The 23,635-nt window shown below is 42.4% G+C and overlaps 1 protein-coding gene across 3 annotated transcripts; it reads right to left on the bottom strand.

Moving 5' to 3' along the window:
• Nucleotides 1–302: 302 nt before the first annotated feature.
• Nucleotides 303–20,550, bottom strand: LOC139550193 (NAD kinase-like). 3 transcript variants are annotated; one of them, XM_071360900.1, is made up of 12 exons: nt 20,311–20,550; nt 19,495–19,779; nt 18,967–19,050; nt 14,552–14,681; nt 14,093–14,201; nt 13,854–13,939; nt 12,225–12,327; nt 11,887–12,092; nt 6,700–6,799; nt 6,433–6,590; nt 6,154–6,236; nt 303–5,933 (listed from the first exon to the last, which is right to left on the bottom strand). In XM_071360900.1, exons 2-12 carry the CDS (start codon nt 19,776–19,778, stop codon nt 5,771–5,773), a joined length of 1,506 nt encoding a protein of 501 aa, XP_071217001.1. In that variant the 5' UTR covers nt 19,779; nt 20,311–20,550; the 3' UTR covers nt 303–5,770. The 3 variants fall into 3 exon arrangements, with proteins under 3 accessions (XP_071217001.1, XP_071217002.1, XP_071217003.1); XM_071360901.1 differs by having other exon boundaries at nt 19,516–19,779; XM_071360902.1 differs by lacking the exons at nt 18,967–19,050; nt 19,495–19,779; nt 20,311–20,550 and adding an exon at nt 14,882–15,001.
• Nucleotides 20,551–23,635: the final 3,085 nt, after the last annotated feature.

Below are 23,635 nucleotides of genomic sequence, written 5' to 3'. Positions count from 1 at the left end.
ATGTGGTAGTAGAGTAGTGGCCTGAGGGCAAACACTATCTGTTGTGAAAAGTGACATGAAATGTATGTCATGTAATATTTTTGTTGTTGTATATAAACTGCCTTAATGTTGCTGGACTCCAGGAAGAGTAGCTGCTGCCTTGGCAGAACTAAATGGTGATCCTTAATAAACCCCAGGAAGAGTAGCTGCTGCCTTGGCAGAACTAAATGGGGATCCTTAATAAACCCCAGGAAGAGTAGCTGCTGCCTTGGCAGGAACTAAATGGGGATCCTTAATAAATATGTACACAAAAAAGGTAGAAATATGTAATAACCTTGTTTTAATGAGCTCTGCCCCAAAACAAGACCACATTTGGTTGGTCCGCACCACTCCAAATCTTAAAACAAAATCATAGATGTCTACACTATATGACCAAAAGTATGTGGACACCTGCTTGTCGAACATCTTATTCCAAAATCATGGGCATTAATATAGAATTGGTCCCCCCCTTTGATGCTATAACAGCCTCCCCTCTTCTGGGAAGACTTTCCACTAGATGTTGGAACATTGTTCAGGGGACTTTCTTCCATTCAGCCACAAGAGCATTAGTGAGGTCGGGCACTGATGTTGGGCTATTAGGCCTGGCTCGCAGTCGGCGTTCCAGTTCATCCCAAAGGTGTTCGATAGGGTTGAGGTCAGGGCTCTACCCAGGCCAGTCAAGTTATTCCACACTGATCGACAAACCATTTCTGTATGGACCTCGCTTTGTGCACGGGGGAATTGTCACGCTGAAACAGGAAAGAGGATTCCCCAAACTGCTGCCACAAAGTTGGAAACAGAATCGTCTAGAATGTCATTATATGTTGTAGCGTTAAGATTTCCCTTCACTGGAACATTTGAGCCTAGCCCGAACCATAAAAAACAGCCACAGACCATTATTCCTCCGCCACCAAACTTTAATTGGCACTATGCATTCGGGCAGGTAGCATTCTCCTGGTATCCGCCAAACCCAGATTTCTCCGTCGGACTACCAGATGGTGAAGCGTAATTCATCACTCCAGAGAACGCGTTTCCACTTCTCCAAAGTCCAATGGTGGCGAGGTTTACACCACTAAAGCTGACACTTGGCACTGCGCATGGTGATCTGTATGCGGCTGCTCGGCAATGGAAACCCATTTCAGGAAGCTCCCGACAAAAAGTTATTGTGCTGTTGCTGCTTCCAGAGGCAGTTTGGAACTCGGTAGTGAATGTTGCAACCGAGGACAGACGATTTTTACACGCTTCAGCACTTGGCGGTCCCGTTCTGTGAGCTTGTGTGGCCTACCACTTCACGGCTGAGCTGTTGCTGCTCCTAGACGTTTCCACTTCACACTAAGAGCACTTACAGTTGACCGGGGCAGCTCTAGCAGGGCAGAAATTTGACTAACTGACTTGTTGGAAAGATGGCATCCTATGAGGGTGCCACGTTGAAAGTCACTGAGCTCTTCAGTAAAGGCCATTCTACTGCCAATGTTTGTCTATGGAGATTGCATGGCGGTGTGCTCGATTTTGTGGCTGAAATAGCCAAATCCACTAATTTAAAGGATTGTCCACATTCTTTTGGCCATACAGCGTACCTGTGATGCACACAAAGTACTTTATTTCAACACAAAAATTCACCCCTCAATAACACAACTGCGTGTTAGGGACAATCTCATTAATAACATGGGAAACGCTTGTAACCAACCATAAAGGGTCATAATTATTTCCTCCATCTTAGCTCCTTTAAAGGGCCAATCAAGCAGTTGAAACAAAAACAAAGTGTTTTTCTCCACCCATAAAAAGCGGAGGGTTGAGCTGAAGAAATGTAATCACTCAAATTCCTAGATATGGATGCAGGGACTGACCATCCATGACATCAAAATTTAAGTTTTCACCATGTCATTAGGATATAAACTGTTTTGTTTACTTTGTTTACAAACATTGGAGTAAAACAAGCTTATATTTTGGGTTCTGATGGGGTAAAACAGTGGAACTAAGCTCCTGAGGCATTTTTAAGCCATATTCTTCAAGAATTAATGGTACTATATCATTACTTTATATGTCCAAAAATGAATCTAGCAACTGCAGATTGCCCCTTTAAATATTCAGGAAACTAGCCTCTTCGTGTATGAAATATAGACAACCATTAAAACATACTAAGCATAAGATCTCCTTTAAACTAGAGGCTCTATATGTAAATAGGAATATAATGAATGTGGTGATTGACTATAATATCTATGTACAGAATAAATATTAAATAATTGGTCTACAGATGAACACTGAATGAAATCGGAGATGAAAGTCAGTCTTTGTTTGATCCGTCATAAGGCTTATTAAAACATTTGTCTTGTTGAAATAGTTTTGAAACCCTACGACCAGAATATACAAATATTACACAAGTGGTCAGGTAAAATACTAATAACTTCCAAAACTTCAACATTATGGGCCTTCATTTTCTGTATGTTGTGCAGTGTCTGACTAGCCCTGACGACAGACGACCTACTCTGTTATGTAGAGACCAGGGTTGGGGTCAGATTCCAGTCAATCCAACAAGTCCAACAAATTCCAATTCCAGACCATGTTTTTCAATGAGGAAAATGTGGAACTGGGTTTACTTTCTGAATTGAAATGGAATTGATCACAACCCTGACAAAATTAACATCAGGAGGTTAAGAAAGACACAAATAATACTTAATCAACAGCTTTTGACTACAACTTTTGAGGGATATTGGACAGACTACAGCTTTTGAGGGATATTGGACAGACTACAGCTTTTGAGGGATATTGGACAGACTACAGCTTTTGAGGGATATTGGACAGACTACAGCTTTTGAGGGATATTGGACAGACTACAGCTTTTGAGGGATATTGGACAGACTACAGCTTTTGAGGGATATTGGACAGACTACAGCTTTTGAGGGATTGGACTGACTACAGCTTTTGAGGGATATTGGACAGACTACAGTTTGACTGATCATTGCACTACAGCTTTTCAGGGATCATTGAAGTCGTTTGAGATTCAACTCTAGTCCACCACAAAGAAATGGAGAAAAATACACTGAGTAAATATGATCAGGAACACATTCCTAATATCGAGTTAAATCCTTCTTTAACCCATCTCCTCCCCTTCATCTACACTGATTAAAGTGGATTTAACAAGTGACATCAATAAAGGATCATATCTTTCACCTGGATTCACCTGGTCAGTCTATGTCATGGAGAGAGCAGGTGTTCATAATGTTTTGTACGCTCAAGTGTATTACGAGTTTTACAGCGGATCCTCCTAGTGCTCATCAGCTCACTATGATGAGATTCTCAACACTGGTCACTATCTAGCCATGCTGCATTGTACGGAAGAACAGGAATTTCTCTCATTGCATTAATGGAGTTCAGGCCATGAAACTGTGTGTATGCTAATTTAGAAATGTTGACCTAATCAGAGAAGAGGAAATTGCCTTTGATCAGAGATCAGAACAGAAGATGGACGGCGTGTGATTCTGAAATATAGCTAAACAAAGAGAGGACCATGGACATTCCACAAGGGAAAGGAGGGAAACTCATTGGGGTCATCAAATGTACAGCTGGGTAGGTGGGAAGAGTATAAAATGTGTTGTGAGCTTTCTAAAATGTATGCACTCAGCTGACTGTATCCTTGGTATTAAACAATTGAAACTTCTCTTGAGCTTTTGGTCTCAATTCCTTATTGCAAAGGTTGCAATAGCATTTTTAACAGTGCACTACTTTTTACCAGGACCCATAGGAATCTGGTCAAAAGTAGTGCACTGTATATTGAATAGGGCGCCATTTGGGACTTAACCACTCATCATTCTCCCAGATCAGCTGTGTGGCCTGTAGCCATCTAAAGGGACAAGCAGAATATTTGGAATGTAACTGATTGAGATGCACACTAAAACAGAGTGATGATTAGGACCATAATACTAAATGTTAACTAAATCATCCAGCCAGGGGGCCCAGAAAAATCAGTCAGTTAGCATCATAACCTGTTTAACATGAATATGACTGCTTTCTAGTATAATTCCCTGACAATACTATGTGTAAAATATATATATACACACAGTTGAAGTCGGAAGTTTACATACACCTTAGCCAAATACATTTAAACTCAGTTTTTCACAATTCCTGACATTTAGTCCTAGTAAGAATTCCCTGTCTTAGGTCAGTTAAGATCACCAGTTTATTTTAAGAATGTGAAATGTCAGAATAATAGTAGAGAGAATGATTTCCGCTTGTATTTCTTTCATCACATTCCCATTGGGTCAGAAGTTTACATAAACTCAATTAGTATTTGGTAGCATTGCCTTTAAATTGTTTAACTTGGGTCAACCATTCCGGGTAGCTTTCCACAAGCTTCCCACAACAAGTTGGGTGAATTTTGGCCCATTCCTCCTGACAGAGCTGGTGTAACTGAGTCAGGTTTGTAGGCCTCCTTGCTCGCAGACGTGAGTTCTGCTCACAAATTTTCTATATGATTGAGGTCAGGGCTTGTGACGGCCACTCCAATACCTTGACTTTGTTGTCCTTAAGCCATTTTGCCACAACTTTGGAAATATACTTGGAGTCATTGTATATTTGGAAGACCCATTGGCGACCAAGCTTTAACTTCCTGACTGATGTCTTGAGATTTTGCTTCAATATATCCACGTACTTTTCTTTCCTCATGATGCCATCTATTTTGTGAAGTGCTCCAGTCCTTCCTGCAGCAAAGCACCCCCACAAGATGATGCTGCCACCCCCGTGCTTCACGGTTGGGATGGTGTTCTTCGGCTAACAAGCCTCCCCCTTTTTCCTCCAAACATAACGATGGTCATTATGGCCAAACAGTTCTATTTTTGTTTCATCAGACCAGAGGACATTTCTCCAAATAGTATGATCTTTGTCCCCATGTGCAGTTGCAAACCGTAGTAAGGGTTTTTTATGGCGGTTTTGGAGCAGTGGCTTCTTCCTTGCTGAGCGGCCTTTCAGGTTATGTCGATATAGGACTCGTTTTACTGTGGATATAGATACTTTTGTACCCGTTTCCTCCAGCATCATCCCAAGGTCCTTTGCTGTTGTTCTGGGATTGATATGCACTTTTCGCACCAAAGTACGTTCATCTCTAGGAGACAGAACGCGTCTCTTTCCTGAGCGGTATGACGGCTGCGTGGTCCCATGGTGTTTATACGTGCGTACTATTGTATGTACAGATGAACGTGGTACCTTCAGGCATTTGGAAATTTCTCCAAAGGATGAACCAGACTTGTGGAGGTCTACAATTATTTTTCTGAGGTCTTAGCTGATTTCTTTTGATTTTCCCATGATGTCAAACAAAGAGGCACCGAGTTAGAAGGTAGGCCTTGAAATACATCCACACAGGTACACCTCCAATTGACTCAAAGGATGTCAATTAGCATATCAGAAGCGTCTAAAGCCATGACATCATTTTCAGGAATTTTCCAAGCTGTTTAAAGGCACAGTCAACTTAGTGTATGTAAACTTCTGACCCACTGGAATTGTAATACAATGAATTACATGTGAAATAATCTGTCTGTAGACAATTGTTGGAAAAATGACTTGTGTCATGCACAAAGTAGATGTCCTAACCGACTTGCCAAAACTATAGTTTGTTAACAAGAAATTTGTGGAGTGTTTGAAAAACGAGTTTTAATGACTCCAACCTAAGTGTACGTAAACTTCCGACTTCAAATGTATATATTCTTATGTGTGCTTGTGTGTTTTCAATTCCTGTGCACATTTATGTGTCTGTCTGTGTTCAGTTCTCTGTATCTGAGGAGTCCGAGACATCGTCAGCCAGACGAGCTTGTTTCTTTCTGACGTTCCAGTGCAGACACTGAGCCAGGCTCTCAAACCAGTCATACACCAGATCATGACAACAGATGGATGGTACCGGATAGCACGACGTAGTGATCTTTATACTGCAGGGAGAGTAGGGGGAGACGGTGAGGGAAGAAGAGGGGGGTGAGAGGAATGGTAAGAGGGGGAGAGAAGGGAGGGGAGAGAAGGGAGAGGAGGGGTGGAGAGGAGGGAGATTAGGGTTGATTAGTGTTCTAGCAAGGATCCTCCATTCTACCTGCTAGTATGTGGAAGCTATTACACTGTAGTAAATGGTTGTAAGGTGAAGGACAGTGAAGTTACCAGTCTCCATGGCTGATCTCCTGTCTCTTCCTGCCGTCGAACGACACCCAGCAAGTGTTCCTGGCATCAGGGGAGAGGGTGATCTGCAGACAGACAGAGACAGAAAGACAAGGGGAAGAGGTCAACACAACCATAAGACAGACAGATCCCCTCCCACTCTTTAACCCTCCCCACTCTCTTCAATGAATATGTATGAACTTTCCAAATTGTAAGTCGCTCTGGATAAGAGCGTCAGCTAAATGACTTAAATGTAACTCTCCCTTCTCCTCCCACTCTCACCATCAACTCGACCCCAGCAGGCACCACTATGGGTCTGAAGGAGAGGGAGTGTGGGCAGATCGGTGTGACCATGATGGCCGGGACATTAGGATGGATCATTGAGGCTCCCGCTGCAGCTGCATACGCTGTACTGCCTGTAGGGGTCGACACGATCACACCTGGAGCGGTGGAGGAAAGGGAGGGAAGAGAGAAGAGAGATAGGTACTGAAGACAGAAGAGTATTTGTTCGTGCCACCACTGTAGTGCTGTTTCATGTCCTGTACTCACCGTCTCCCTGTACAGAGGTGATGAGGCGTCCATCTAGGTACAGGTCAACATTAGACAGGTAGGAGGAAGGGCCTCGGTCCACCACCACCTCATTCAGAACCTACACACAAGTTTTTGAACAGTATAGTTTTGAAACAAGGAATAATGGTTAAATTATTAAACTGAGACAGGTGACACAGTATTTGATGCCTTGTCTAACCATTCATTGCTTTGTCAACATTTGACGATGAAAAACCACCTTGTTGTTAAGCTAGCTAAGTTCAAATTTGTCAATTAGCTTACTATTTCATTTTTTACCTTTATTTAACCAGGTAGGCTAGTTGAGAACAAGTTCTCATTTACAACTGCAACCTGGCCAAGATAAAGCAAAGCAGTTCGACACATACAACAACACAGAGTTACACATGGAATAAACAAACATACAGTCAATAATACAGTAGATTTTTTTTTTTAAGTATATATACAGTGTGTGCAAATGAGGTAAGATAATGGAGGTAAGGCAATAAAATAGGCCATAGTGGCGAGGTATTTACGATATAGCAATTAAACACTGGAGTGATAGATGTGCAGAAGATGAATGTGCAAGTAGAGATACTGGGATGCAAAGGAGCAAAATAAAAAAATACAGTATGGGGATAAGGAAGTTGGATGGGCTATTTACAGATGGGCTATGTACAGGTGCAGTAATCTGTGAGCTGCTCTGACAGCTGGTGCTTGAAGTTAGTGAGGGAGATAAGAGTCTCCAGCTTCAGCAATTTTTGCAGTTTGTTCCAGTCATTGGCAGCAGAGAACTGGAAGGAAAGGCAGCCAAAAGGAGGAATTTACTTCTGGGGGTGACCAGATAGATATACCTGCTGGAGCGCGTGCTGCGGGTGGGTGCTGCTATGGTGACCAGTGAACTGAGATAAGGCGGGGCTTTACCTAGCAAAGACTTGTAGATGACCTGGAGCCAGTGGGTTTGGCGACGAGTATGAAGCGAGGGCCAGCCAACGAGAGCGTACAGGTCGCAGTGGTGGGTAGTATATGGGGCTTTGGTGACAAAACGGATGGCACTGTGATAGACTGCATCCAATTTGTTGAGTAGAGTATTGGAGGCTATTTTATAGATGACATCGCCGAAGTCGAGGATCGGTAGGATAGTCAGTTTTACGATGGTATGTTTGGCAGCATGAGTGAAGGATGCTTTGTTGCGAAATAGGAAGCCGATTCTAGATTTAATTTGGATTGGAGATGCTTAATGTGGGTCTGGAAGGAGAGTTTACAGTCTAACCAGACACCTAGGTATTTGTAGTTATCCACATATTCTAGGTCAGAACCGTCCAGAGTAGTGATGCTGGACATGCGGGCAGCGATCGGTTGAAGAGCATGCATTTAGTTTTACTTGCATTTAAGAGCAGTTGGAGGCCACGGAAGGAGAGTTGTATGGCATTGAAGCTCGTCTGGAGGGTAGTTAGCACAGTGTCCAAAGAAGGGCCAGAAATATACAGAATGGTGTCGTCTGCGTAGAGGTGGATCAGAGAATCACCAGCAGCAAGAGCGATATCATTGATGTATACAGAGAAGAGAGTCGGCCCGAGAATTGAACCCTGTGGCACCCCCATAGAGAGTGCCAGAGGTCCGGACAACAGGCACTCCGATTTGACACACTGAACTCTATCAGGGAAGTAGTTGGTGAACCAGGCGAGACAGTCATTTGAGAAACCAAGGCTGTTGAGTCTGCCGATAAGAATGCGGTGATTGACAGAGACGAAAGCCTTGGCCAGGTCGATGACTAGTTAGCTCCAACTGTTTACTGGTGGTATCCATAGCATATATAAATTGGCATAGGTATACAGAAGATAGCCCTATTTGGTATAAGTCCATATTATGGCAAGAACAGCTCAAATAAGCAAAAGAGAAATGACAGTCCATCATTACTTTAAGACATCCGGAAAATGGCAAGAATTTACTAAGTTTCTTCAAGTGCAGTCGCAAAAACCATCAAGCGTTATGATGAAACTGGCTCACATGAGGACCACCACAGGAAAGGAAGACCCAGAGTTACCTCAGCTGCAGAGGATAAGTTCATTAGAGTTACGAGCCTCAGAAATTACAGCCCAAATAAATGCTTCACAGAGTTCAAGTAACAAACACACTACAATTACTTAGGTTTAAAAATAAACTCAACACCCACATGTCCAGAGGAAAATGACAAACATTGCATGTGGGGCAGAATGAGGCCAAAATCCACTAATAATAAAAACTCAAAAATCAGCAATGAAGTTTTTGGAAACATGTACAGTGACCTCCTCTCATATCATTACCAAGTCCTGCAATGCCAAGAGCTGAGAAAAGAAGAGTCCCCTCATCCAGCTGGTCCTGGGATTGAGATCAAAAACCTGTTCTACTAACAGACTGAAGCCGCAGGACCAGAACATCCAATCAATCAGAATAAAACAAATTACAACACAGTCAAAACAAAAACGACATTACCTACTGGGAAACACAAAGCAAAATGCAGTGCTATCTGGCCCTACATCAACAGTACACCGTGGCAAACTATTTCACCATGGTTACTGATCAAAACCTTAGAAAAACCTGGACAAAGTCCAGGCTCAGTGAGCACAGCCTTGCCATTGAGAAGGGTAGACACAGGAAAACCTGGCTCCCTGTAGAGGAAAGGCTGTGCAACCACTGCACCACAGCAGAACCTGAGACAGAGCTGCATTTGTAAAAAAATATATATATATAAAAAAATATATAAAAAATATAAAACAATTACTGTCATTTCTCCAAATGTGAAACCCTTATTCAAGGTTTCAAAGACCTCTCTGAAGAGGATAGGCTACCCATCCTGTTGGGGGAGGATGCAGAGAGCTGTGGGTTGGCAGCGCACTACATTGCTGACTGCCATAAGATGAGGGACAGTGTCTGACAGACCAACCAACCTCATATTTGCCATTGTAGTTATATTTAACGTTAATTATTGTTGTTAATGATTCACCCATTGACAATCTTGATTATTTTAAATAACTTAATTTCCAAAGTACGTTTTGGCAATATGTACATTGTTACGTCATGCCAATGAAGCAATTTGAATTTAATTGAGTGTGTTTGTCACACAAACTGTCGACCGCAGTAGGGTCTGCAGTCAGAATCCGTCTAGGTGCGCCTTCGTAACCACGGCAACTGGCTCAACAGGGCCGCTAACATCCAACCAGCCACGCTTTATTATGACTGCTGCCATGGAGACCGGGTGATGCTCCCAGACAAAAAAAAATGTAAAAAGGGGATGAGAGGAGAGAACGGAGGAAGGGAGAGAGGGTCATTTGCAGTGTTTTTGTAATTAGTGTATTTCTGAGACAGATACAGACCAGTCTATATTACATAAACTTAATTTGTTAGGAAAAACCCTTATTGCATCTTAATGAAAACAGACAAACATACATTATTAACAATGATAATTGATTAATTGAACATGCTAACCACATACAATACAATTGTATTGATACAATACATCAATGTGAGAAGAACAATGTTACGGTGAACTGGTTCCTGAATAAACTTCAGTTAAAGACATTACATTCCACCACCAGCTGCCCCATTTGAGCTTCCGAGTAGCACAACAGTCGGTCTAAGGCACTGCATTTCAGTGATAAGAGGCGTCACTACAGACCCTGGTTCGATTCCAGGCTGCATCACAACCGGCCGTGATTGGGAGTCCCATAGGGCGGCGCACAATTGGTCCAGTGTCGTCTGGGTTAGGGTTTGGCCGGGGTAGGCCCTCATTGTAAATAAGAATTTGTTCTCAACTGACTTGCCCAATTAAATAAAGGTTAAATATATATATTTTTTTAAACAGCATAACCAGTGGCAACTCGTCATTCAGGGCAGGTGGCGTTTGAGCCCCAACTGTTTAGCTAAAGAAAAGTGTGTACAGGACCAGTCAAAAGTTTGGACACACCTACTCATTCAAGGTTCTTTATTTCTGCTATTTTCTACATTGTAGAATAATAGTGAAGACATCAAAACTATGAATTTACACATACGGAATCATGTAGTAACCAAAATAGTGTTAAACAAATCCAAATATATTTTCCGATTCTTCAAAGTAGCTACCCTTTGCCTTGACCGCTTTGCACATTCTCTCAACCAGCTTTATGAGGTAGTCAGTCACCTGGAATGCATTTCAATTAACAGGTGTGCCTTGTTAAAAGTTAATTTGTGGAATTTCTTTCCCTCTTAATGCGTTTGAGCAAATCAGTTGTGTTGTGACAAGGTAGGGGTGGTATACAAAAGATTTCTGAGGCTGCCATCCGTTTTTTCGTTAAAACGATAAGAACAAATCATAAAATTCCACGTCAATTTCCACCCACTTATTTAGCTTTGTTTTAGTTTTTTGTGCCTGTTTTGCATGTTATTTGGGTATTAATACGTGCCACATATCAATTTGCAAACAATGTAAATTAAAAAAATGTTGAGTGAATAAAGCCACATACAAAACATGGTCTCTTCCTGGAGTAATGGAGCTCCAACATGCAGGTGTTTCAGCCTAGCTCAGTGCTTTCTGTGGTGGAGAGCAGCCAGCGGAAAATACATTGGAATGATATTCTAATATTATACATTTCCGTAACCTAAATAATTACATATGCAATGCCTAGCCAGCCATATCATTGTTTGAAACCTGGACATTTTGCATAGCCTATCTTACCTTGCTTTTAATAGCCTACAGCCAAAATTTGACCATAGAAAATAAATGCAGGTGAAACCAGCATTTCTTCTTCTACTGTCCAAAGGCTGTAAGGCACAATCCTATTGCTGCATCTTTAGATATTCCCTCTATGTTTGTACCATTAGGCTGTATATCCATCTCTGTCGCGTTATAAAAACTGCTCGCATCAGGTGCTCGTTTGAGAACGGTCTTCTCTCGTAATAGTAGTCTGGAACATTCACGCATATGACCGAGACAAGTGAACACAATGTGATCTGTTTCAGCAGCCTCGTGTTTGTGTAAACATTTTAATTATGGAACCACTTGTGTGCATTTTATATTTGTCCGGCCTATCGTCCCGCAACTGTTCCAATGTCTGTTTTGAACCGTACCAGAGATTTTTATCATCCCCAGGACCCCTTTAATTTGGAGACCTGCTAGGGAGTAGGGGCTAGTGCAAAAGGGTTTGGAGCTAGGGGTTAGGGATTGAGTCTCACCTGCATCTGTAGGGTAATGTTCCCAGCCTCGCTGTTGGTGTGTCCATGGGGCAGCAGGCCATTGTGCTCCGTGTCCGGCTGGCCCCCAGCTTGGCCTTGGCCCCCAGACCCCTGGTACTGCTGCTGGCCTGGCTGGCCTGTCCTCTGGAGCATGTCCTTCACCACCTTCACCTTCAGACGACTACGCAGCGTGATGGCTGCATTACCTGGTACACACACACACACACACACACACACACACACACACACACACAAACAGACATCCATCAGATCATGAACTGGCAGATATATCATTGATTGACAGCGCTATATATTTTTATTTGAAAAGAATCCTCTACCTTCAAAAACTTTAGCCACCTCTGTCTTGTATGATTCAAACTTGAACGGTGTCAGAAAACCCAGAGAACCCAGATGGAACGCCATGACTGGAGGAACACTGCCCTGAGAGAGACAGAGATAGATAGAGTGAGAGAGTGAGAGAGTGAGAGAGTGAGAGAGTGAGAGAGTGGGAGAGTGGGAGAGTGAGAGAGTGAGAGAGTGAGAGAGAGAGCGAGAGAGAGAGGGAGAGCAAAACACAAGGCGGCAGGTAGCCTAGCGGTTAAGACTGTTGGTCGATGTCACCTTGAGCAAGGCACTTATACAGAGCCACTTACAGGAGTAATTAGGGATAAGAGCATCTGCTAAATGACAAATGTAATTGTAGCTATAACATACTGGAAATATGAAGGAGAATAAAGCATCTGTCCTCCTTTTCAGTTCCAGACAGAGGAGGCTGGTGGGAGGACAGGCTCATTGGAATGGCTGGAATGGAAGCCAAGTGATGATGGTTCCATTACAATGAGAGTGTCCTCTATGGGCCCTGGTTAAAAGTAGTGCGCTATGCAGGTACTGAGGTTCCATTTGGAACGCACACGAGTCTGGCCAATGAAAACGGAAACCTCTAAATCACTTAATTCTGTTCTGTTCCAAGTATGACGAAGGTGGCGATGATGATTAACATGGACATGATGACTAATCCAAACACTGCCTCAATTGCCACAGACAGACCAAACACACACAGCCAGCCTGCCCTAAGCCAGGCAAGTACAAGACTCGGGTTAGAATAAGCAGGTGTGTTGGAACAGGGGTTCCCAAACTTTTTCACTCGGGGGCCCCCCTTCCAGCATTGGGGAACATCTCCCCCCGCACACCCCACCATGTCTATTTCTATGGGCACAAGCACTGTTCATGACTCAAACTGTTCACACCCCTCTGGTTTGTGGAGAACATTTTGCAGATTTAAAAGCGTATTTCCTACAATTTTCACATTTTTTTTTAAAAATTATTATTATTTTTTAAATGGGGTGCAAAGAAAATGTTCCAGTTTTAAAGCAAATTTTCTTGCAATTCTACACATTTTGCCATGTCTAATGTGTATTCATGTGATATTTGAGTGACACAAAAATGACAACAATATCTATGGTCTAAAAACAGTTGACATGGGCTAGTTGATCTGGACCTTTCTGACAAGTTATAAATATATCTCTCTAAGGTCCACAATGACTGACATCACAAGAGGAACTGATGATGCACAACCCAATTTAGAAATGGCACCTTGTGCGTTCTACTATTACAACGTTCAAGAGAAAGTTTAAAGCCGAACTGAGTTCCTTTAAAAAACCCTGTGTTAGAGCAGGGCTGGCAACCCTGGTCCTGGAGGGACGCAGGAACGTCATGTTTTTGGTTTAACTGACCTGGAAGACCAGGTGTGTTGAATTTAGGCAATCACTGAACGGATCAACTAGCTGGTCAAGTATGGTGCCTAGTTGGAACAAAATCCTGCCGTACCTAAGGCACTCTAAGAACAGGGTTGCCCGGGAACAGGGTTGCCCGGGAACAGGGTTGCCCGGGAACAGGGTTGCCCAGGAACAGGGTTGCCCAGGAACAGGGTTGCCCACCCCTGGTGTACTGTATGTGTTAGTGGGTACCTGGAAGAGAGAGGAGGCGTAGAGTAGAGTCCCGTCTCCTCCCAGACAGATGATGAGGTCAATACAGTGAGAGATGTCATCATAACCTGGACAAGAAACACAGTTCAGCAATTCAGTAGAACTATATACGTTGTAGCCATTTGACCCAATCCACACGTTTACTGAGGAGGAATGGATCTGACACACTGCTGGCTGGATGTTATGCTATGAGAGATGGTGTGTGTGTGTGTGTCTGTTACCTTCTCTAAAGGTGCAGAGTTGTTTTCGGATTGAGGTGAAGGTCTCGTCCGTAGTCAGGGAGACGTCAGCCACCACCCTCCTCTCCACAAACACCAGCATACCCTTCTCCTGGAGCACATGGACATGGAACGTCACTTTACTTCCTGAATAATGAATTGAAAGCCCAACCCTGGTAGGTATCCAGCAGATCTGATTCGGACTGATTAGTCTGATATCATCATAGTGCAGCATGTATGACACAAGACAAGACTACAAAATTCATGCTTTCATTCAATTCTGGGACTACATGCTTCCATCAAGAGAAATATTTATAAAACTGCATTGATCTCTATAGATTTACCATTGATAATGTACATAGCTCCTATTCAAACGCATCATAAACAACAACGTGCAAGCACATGCACACACTCACACAGAACCACACACAGACACTCACTTTCAGCTCTATGATACAGTACCTCAACGAGGAAGTGGCAGAGTTCTTTGAATGGTTCCACCAGGCTCTCGTCTCGTATCTTCCTGATGACCAGAACGTTGACTGGTGGTTTGTTCCACGTCAGCCGCTGACTGGCCGGATCCTGGATGTGCCTGAGGACGACGATGACGACACACACACACAATCAAACTTCATTAAAAGTAGTCTACATTTATTTATACATTTTACAGTTCGCCTCACAACATCAGGCACAGAACAGTACAGCTACACACACACTTCCATTGGCTGATTCCACATTCCCCTTTACCAAAAATAAATTTTTCTAACTAGTCTTGAATTTCCTTATTGTTACCATTTAAACGACGTCCGGTGGTCGCGCTGAAAATAATCCCTCATTTTCAAAAATCGAAGCTCTTCTGAACAGTCATTCATTAACATGGTAAATACAGAATTAGATAACGAAGTCCAAACTCCACAGCTACTCAGTCTCACCAGATCCCAGGGTTGATCATTTATCTTTACTGTCTAGATGGACAGTGTGTCTACGTAGAGTGGGGGTTATTGTCATGCAAAAGCGTGCCTGTCTCATGGTAATTAGCAGTTTATTAACATAAGCGAGTTCAGCATCTCCAGGCCGGTACTCCTACAAGCCACTAATGCGAGCTCCTGAAACATCTACATTTTTTAAAAGTATAATAAATCAATTTAATATACACCGTCACAATAAATCCATTATTTTAGTCAGGTCTAAAGAAACATTACGATATGAAGAAAACGTGTTTCAGAAGAACAGAATATGAGTCTGCCTACTGTATGTTATCTGGCTATGCACCATGCCAATGGCAGCCTAGGCTGGTTCATCTAGCAGACAAGATGTGCTTATAAATCTGTTCCATTATTTTAATATTATATGATTTTAAAGTAAGACGAATATAATTGAACTTTGGTTGAATAAAATCGAAAGAAAATGTTTCCCATTCCGGAGCAAGTGCACATATGAAGTGGTTATGTTGAGCTTAAAGGTGATAATTTAAAACATGGTCCTATATGCTAGATTTAGAGCTATTTGGCAACTTTAGTTGTGAATGACACAAACCTTAGAAATCAAAACATACACTGAAAAAAAAAAAAATGCAACATACAACAATTTTACTGAGTTACAGTTCATATAAGTAAGTCGGTCAATTTAAATAAATTCAATAGGTCCTAATCTATGGAGTTAACATGACTGGGAATACAGTTATGAATCTGTTGGTCACAGATACCCTTATAAAAAATTTAAAATAAAGTAGGGGTGTGGATCAGAAAACTAGTCAGTATCTGGTATGACCACCATTTGTCTCATGCAGCGTGACACATCTCCTTCGCATAGAGCTGATCAGGCTGTTGATTGTGGCCTGTGGAAGGGCTGTCCCACTCCTCTACGGCTGTGCAAAGTTGATGAATTTTGTCGGGAACTGGAACATGCTGTCGTAAACGTCGATCCAGAGCATCCCAAACAGGCTCAATGGGTGACAGTTTGGTGTGTATGCAGACCATGGAAGAACTGGGACATTTTCAGCTCGCAGGAAATGTGAACAGATCCTTGCAACATGGAGCCGTGCATTATCATCCTGAAACATGAGGTGATGGCGGCGGATGAATGGCACGACAATGGGCCTAAGGATCTCGTTACAGTATCTCTGTGCATTAAAATTGCCATCGATAAAATGCAATTGTGTTTGTTTTTCGTAGCTTATGCCTGCCCAAACCATAACCCCACTGCCACCATGGGGCAGTCTGTTCACAACTTTGACATCAGCAAACCGCTTGCCCACACGACACCATACACGCTTGTCTGGCATCTGCCCGGTAGAGTTGAAACCGGGATTCACCCGTGAAGAGCACATTTCCTCAGCATGCCAGTGGCAGAGTATGTGAGTGGAGCTAGATCAGAGGGAGGAGCGCGCCCAATTTGACTGGAGCGTGATTCCCAAAAGGTATGCCTTCTCGCCCGCTCCAATTTCACTCCAGTAGCGCTTTCACTAGCTCAGGGCATGCCCAGCCCAGCATGCATTTGTAGTCTACTTGTGTGCTGCTATAGCCCCTTGCTTCAACTACTGTCATGGAGTTCACTAAATATTTCATAAAGGAACTAATAAAACACACAGTTGCAAAATCAAGGTGACTTACAAAGATGAGGACGAAAAGCAAGAGTGGGAGTGTGGTGATGTAGTGTCCACAACTAAATAATCATTATGGAATCTGAAAAGACACGTATCTCGAAAGCATGATGGTGTACTTTACTACGTGCACATGCTAAAAGAGAGGAACGAGGTGGGTAGATAACTAAGTGTGTTATTGTAGCAAAGTAGTCATAAACAAAACAAAAACCAGATCTCTTAAAAGTGTTGATTTTAGAATGGCCCATTATCAAATGGGCAGGAAGAGGGGCAGGGGGGCAAATACATGTCCTCCGTATGCACACAAATAGTGAATGGAGGCTGCTTTCCCACCAGTTTGTTTTCCAATCATGCCGAGTAGGAGCATGCAGCCACTTGCTGTGCGACAGGTGATATTCCACCCAAACTCTGTATGCCATGGGCTCTCCAACCCTGTTCCTGAAACTAGCCAGATACCATGGTTTAAATGAAAATATGGATTTCTCACCCTTCCTGTAAGGGTTGTGATAGGTCCATTTGCTGTCATCTAGTGGACATTTTGCTCAATTGCCCTCAGCTATGTTTCGACTGTTGTTGTTCATGTTTTGCTGTGTTCTAGTGTACTATGGAATATATTGCTGTGTTATTCTTGACACTTCTCCCAGTCATATTTAAGGGTAGAACTACCTTTCTAAGTGTCCTGAAACTTCTAGCTTGGAGTTGTATTTTTATGATAACATAGCTACAGTATTTCACTTTTTAATGTGTATAGTATTGCTTACTAGGTGTGTCCAATCAATTTTGTAACCACTCCCTCTTCTAATTAGGGCTAATTGGAAAAGCTGTTCAAAAGAGGACATTGTATTATTTTTTTTCACTCCCTGACGAAGGCCATGCAGCCGAAACGCGTCAGATTTTTAAAACTTTGTTTCTATTGAACATGCCATACTAATAAAGAGATTTTAGTTAATTATATGAAGAGTGCCTTGGTCCTCCTTTCTTTTTGATAGCCAGTGCTTCAGTTGGGAAACCAACTGAAAACTGTTTGGGAACATGGATAGTAACACGTTTTCACAACTAAACATATTTTATTAAACTGTTGACAGCCCCTCTGTCTGCACGCTGGAGAAAGGAATGAAGGAGAGAGAGGAGAAGAGATGGAAACGCATGGTGGTGAGAATCTGTAGCTAAAAGGTCATTTGTAGCCTATTAATTATGAAAATATGAAAAATGCCCAATGGCATAAGGTAACCAGTCCATTCAGTATGCATAATAACACAGTCCACAGTCAAAAGGCCATTACTATAATTAGTTTAATGTTGGAGTACAGGCTAGAGACCCAATTATGTACCAAAGACATCTTAAATCTGTTATGTTTTCCTGCCATGTGTAATATGCAGTAGGCTATGTATTGTATAATGACACAATCATTATTAGAATTTGGGGGTTGGGCACATATATAGGCCTATGGGTATGCATAAGCTCTTTTATGTGTTTTGAATACATCACCAGCATAGAAAGCGCTGTCCATTTCGTTGTTAGGCTTTGAAACATCCACAACGACCATGTGTTCCACTCAGTTTCAACCTGTTGTTGAACCTCTTTCTTCAAATTGATCATCACAGTGAGGTGAGTTTTAAAAGCATGATACTGTTTTGATGAGTGTTTGATATGATTTTCATTGATGTCAGAGTGGTTAGAGGGACAATAGAGCACTGAGTATCAGGCCATGTGACATGATGTGTTGGTAGTACCCAACTCACTAACGACCATGTCCAGAGTGCATAAAAGGAGATTACTGTGACTCAACAGTCATGTGGAATTTTACTACGGTCATGACTCATGACAGCCGGTGTATGCGGTAATACGGTCAATGAAACAGCCCTAGGCTAGACCCTCTGCAACCAAGTACCCTAGGTGTCCTGACTGACAGTACCGGTTCATAGGACACTACTACCCAATCACAGTCCTGTCCTCAACTCTCCATAGGACACTACTACCCAATCACAGTCCTGTCCTCAACTCTCCATAGGACACTACTACCCAATCACAGTCCTGTCCTCAACTCTCCATAGGACACTACTACCCAATCACAGTCCTGTCCTCAACTCTCCATAGGACACTACTACCCAATCACAGTCCTGTCCTTAACGCTCATCTCACCTGCTGATACTGGGACAGATATGTGAGGATTCAATGCCAAACAACAAAAGTAAAATAACAAAGACAGAGAGGGAAACAGATTCCAGACAGTGTGTACTGTAAGTGCAATGAAGTTCCCACACCAATGACTTACATGACTGAGGTTGGGTTAGGAAGAATACAGGCTTTGGGTCCAAAGTGAGTAGCAGGATATGGTCCATGGAGAAAGTGAGCTCTCCTGTAGGAGGTAGAAAAGAGGACAGTCAGACAGAGTGAGAGAGTGAAGAGAGAGTCAGACAGACAGACAGACAGACCAACAGTGAAAGAGAGTCAGACAGACAGACCAACAGTGAAAGAGAGTCAGACAGACAGACAGCAAGAGAGACACAGACAGAGAGAGTCAGGCAGAGAGAAAGAGAGACAGACAGACAGAGACAGACAGACAGCAAGAGAGACACAGACAGAGAGAGTCAGGCAGAGAGAAAAAGAGAGACAGACAGACAGATAGACAGACAGCATGTCCAGCTAGCTACCCTAAGGCAGTACTGTAGCTATAATGCCATTATTGTCCCAGTAGTCTCATGTTAGCCTGGTCCCATATATTTTTATGCTGTCTTGACAAATCCTAGACACAAGACAGCACACCAAGCAGCTACTGAAAGGGACTACTGTCCCAGGCTACCTGCAGTGCTCAGACACGCACCTCTTAGGGGAGGTCTCTGCCATCTCTGCCGTCGAAGACCCAGAGGGCTCGGAGAGTTCGTGTTGGACCGGCAACCTGCGTTGCTCGCCGTCGGGCAGCAACAGGTGTTCCTGGTCATCCTGATGATGGCATTGGGACCTCTTCTCCTCCCGTCGTCTCTTAGGTGACTTCCTGTGTTTGGAGGTCGAGGTCCTGACTGGCTCTGGAGGGTTGGAGCTTCTCTCTGGTGTTGCTGAGGAACAGGATGACTCTTGAATCTCCATCCTGTAGGAACACACACGTACACAGTACACACACATAAACTGGGGTTGAAACTGTAAATATCCCTGGTTGACCACATGCTGCAGCAGAGTGACTAGTGTCACAACAACGTAGTTAACAAAACCATGCAAATTGGGATTACAGGGCAAATATATAAACACTATCAACACATGACCTGACTAATTATATAGCTAGATTAGCCAAAAGGCTAGTATTGAGCCGTTTCAATATCGCCATATGCTAGCCTTTGGGCTATAGCTAGTCTTGATAACTGGATAAAATTACTAGCTGGTTAGGTAAGTTAGCTAGTTAGCTATCTAAGCAGGCCAGCTTTAGCCAAAATCTCAACTTGTTTATTAAAGCCTACACTCCTGTAACCTTAGCATGACAGCCTTCTAAACAAAGAAAAGCACGGACTAACAAGACATGGCTAACAATGGTTTAGTGCCAATGCAAGGTCAACTGGACTAAGTTTAGTTAACTAGCTAGCAAAAAAAACGGTAACGTTGTCTAAGCTACTGTAGCTAACGTTACCTTGAGTTGCTTAACAGCTCTCCTTACGACATCATCAGCGCTGTGTTAGCTTCCACGAGTTTGATAGCAAACGAATCTGATTAAATACTAGTAGCTGGTCAAGGGCAAATGTTATAATGCTAATTGTGTGTCAGTGATTTTACTTGCAAAGCTTAACCTAGCTAGCTACAGAACATCAGTTGACAGAATCAAAACAAAGTTACATGCGCAGTGGAAGCCATTCGGAAACGGCTGCCTCGGATTGACTGTTCAAGAGCGTCAATCCTGCCACACCACTGCGCAGCATTCGAGATCTCAAACAGACCGCCATATCAATTGCCAATTTAGTAGTCTATGTATCTATCTACATATCGTTAGACTGATAACATAAAAATTCAAATCCTGGGTTAGACAGGAAAACCTGTTGAGAAGTGAACTGCCAACCACAGGGTTTATGGCATCAGTACCCTAGATCAGGGTGTTTTCAAACCTCTCTTCAGGGACCCCAAGACGTTTCAAGTTAAATCAGGTGTGCTAGCTCTAGAATATATCAAAGACATGTAATGGCTGGGGGTCGGTTAACTTATTAATAAGAAGTAGGTAATGTTGTCCGTCTGGTGTAGAAAGATTGTTCTACTCAGTTATATCACCAGCTGGGTGTTCTGTGTGCAATGAGTTTTGAATATTCGTTTTATTTCCTGCCATACATGACATCTCCATGCCATCTGCTGCTGCTGGCTCCAGAGGCACAACACCGCACCTGACTCCAACTGCATTTGAGTAGTAAGCCTAAAGCAACCGACCATAGATGAAAGTCTTGTGATGTGCGTCTGGGACAGCTGAAAGTCAGACACAATTTTTTTTAAACAGAGCAGATACTTTTGGGAAACCGGGCCCAGATCAACATGGCATTGTAGCCATTGTTGATAAACTTTTTTTTAAATGTTGAAATAGACATGTATCTAACCCCCATATCACACACTCAAACTGAAATCATAATGTAATATTATTTGTGTACACATTGTACAATCAATTAGTGTGCGAGAGACTCAAATATCACATTTATTTGTATATATCCACTGTACACATAAATCATGGCAAATTGGTTGTTTTAGTCATCTCTTTGGTCTTGTGGGTCAAACAGAAACATCCTAATGATTGGTTGACAATAGTCTCCCACAATGCAGGTAATGGCTGCAAGATGAAGTACGTGAAGAGAAACTGCAGAAAATTGCAGTCAAAACTTAATGACCTTTGATCACATTATTTTTTACAAGTTCATGCAGTCCACATGTAGTCGCAAGTCGGACATTTTTTATCCCCAGAGTGCAACACAGTTTGAAAGGTGGTGATCAATGATATCAGAGATGCTCACCGACTTGACAAAAGTGATCCACTCGAATGCTCACTCTGGTTTCTGACCACTCTGACATTATACCACTAACTTTTAACTTTCAAAAGGCACGAATTGGTAGCTTCGTACGAACCGTCCTGATCTCGCATGCTTAATGTAAGCAATATACAGTACCAGTCAAAAGTTTCATGAAGTAACCAAATTAACAGGTGTGCCTTGTTAAAAGTTAATTTGTGGAATTTATTTCCTTCTTAATGAGTTTGAGCCAATCAGTTGCACTGTGACAAGGTATACAGAAGATGGTCTTTTACCAAATAGGGCTCAACCAACGGCGTTCAAAAGTTTGGGGTCACTTATAAATGTCATGGTTTTTGAAAGAAAAGCACATTTTTTTGTCCATTAAAATAACATCAAATTGATCAGAAATACAGTGTAGACATTGTTAATGTTGTAAATGACTATTGTAGCTGGAAACGTTTGATTTTTTATGGAATATCTACATAGGCGTACAGAGTCCCATTATCAGCAACCATCACTCCTGTGTTCCAATTCTGGTGACATGATAATCGATGCTTGGCAGCCATTTGACAAATAAAAATGATATCTCTTATCCATAATAATCTCATGTCGGTGGCCTAGCCTATTCCACAAATGGGAATTTAACCGCAAAAGTTATTTTAAATGTGCCTTACATCATCACGCACAGCCTTTTATCTGCAACAAGTCAATTTGAGGGAAACCCATATCTGGTGGGAAAATGCGCATGTTGATTTTATGCAGATTTTAGAATATATTGCCAAATGGATAGAAGCCTGGCTACTGAGAAGAAAGAATATGAATCTCTGCTTTGCTTGAGAGAAATATAGAAGACACTTCTAGAGATTAGACTGCTAAGAGATCCTCTTGGAAGTAGGCGATTCCCTATATATTCTGTATCAAAAAGGTCCTCATTGGATCCAAGGGTGTGAATGAACTGAGAAAAAAAATGTAATCACTTTGTCTTCCGTTTTAATTATCTTTTAATCATCAGGGTATGATTAACCACATCCTGCTGGAGATGTATTTGATGTGTTGGTCAAGGTAACTGAATTCAAAGACACAACCCACAACGTTTTTTCAGTTGTTTCTCAACCCTAATATTGATTTCATAGGGGTGTGTGAAATTAAAGGGCGGCTAAACATTGTGAGTTAGCCTCCATTACAGATTTATTTTGTAATGTAAGAAATTCAAATGTGAGTTGGTTTCACAGTGTGATTTGACGTGGCTGTCTCGTGTGTGTTTGCAGGTGGTAGAGTTAGCCAAATGCTTTTGCCAATTAGCGTCAGCTGGGCTGGTGTGTAACTGTGGCAAAGTTGGTTTGCCTTTGGATGGCCTAGCTCCTGCTAGTTAGGGACCGTTAATAAATTACGTATTGTAAAATGAGACAGTTGCATTTTGCACACCTATTAGTTCTCATTAAATGCTTTCGATATTTGTATATTCATTTCTAAAATGTATAGTTTTGAGGTTAAGTTACTGAAATTTGGAGCTAGGCTGGGCCCTGCTCCTTCTCCACCGAGCCCATCTGAACCACAGTTTCCTGGGGCTGTTTTCACTCTCTCTGACCCTGGTGGACACCCTTATGAGCCTGTCCCTGTCTGTCCTCCAGCTTCAGCTGATTGATTGCATTTGTTTATTAAGAAGTAGAAAATAAATACACTCTCTCCATCAAAGGAAACAATCCCTTTGGATTGTTGGAATTTGTGTTATTCTAAATTTCTGATCACACATCGGTACTCTCAGTAGCGCTCGCTCTCCCTCGCTCTTTCAGGGAGACACCTCTCTCCTGGGCCTCCACCTCAGCAGGCACCACGTCTGCCTGCTGGTTCAGATCGCCTGACTGATGTACAGCTAATTGCCTATCAGGGATAATAAAGATAATATTATCAATCAGTGATCGTCTACGACACACCGGTTTTGCGTCCAGAATAACATAAGATTTACAACACCAG

Source organism: Salvelinus alpinus, chromosome 23, assembly GCF_045679555.1.
Source record: "Salvelinus alpinus chromosome 23, SLU_Salpinus.1, whole genome shotgun sequence".
NCBI classification, from domain to species: domain Eukaryota; kingdom Metazoa; phylum Chordata; class Actinopteri; order Salmoniformes; family Salmonidae; genus Salvelinus; species Salvelinus alpinus.
The sequence above is the reverse complement of the archived record's forward strand: the minus strand, read 5'-3'. Positions and strand labels throughout refer to the sequence as shown.

Excerpts from the sequence above, each read along its gene's own strand:
- LOC139550193 (XM_071360900.1), bottom strand. The coding sequence starts at position 19,778 with ATGGAGATTCAAGAGTCATCCTGTTCCTCAGCAACACCAGAGAGAAGC. Across the intron at positions 12,328-13,853 it reads ACGCCTCCTCTCTCTTCCAG|GGCAGTGTTCCTCCAGTCAT; the intron begins GTACCCACTAAC and ends TGTCTCTCTCAG. Across the intron at positions 6,591-6,699 it reads CACCTCTGTACAGGGAGACG|GTGTGATCGTGTCGACCCCT; the intron begins GTGAGTACAGGA and ends CCACCGCTCCAG.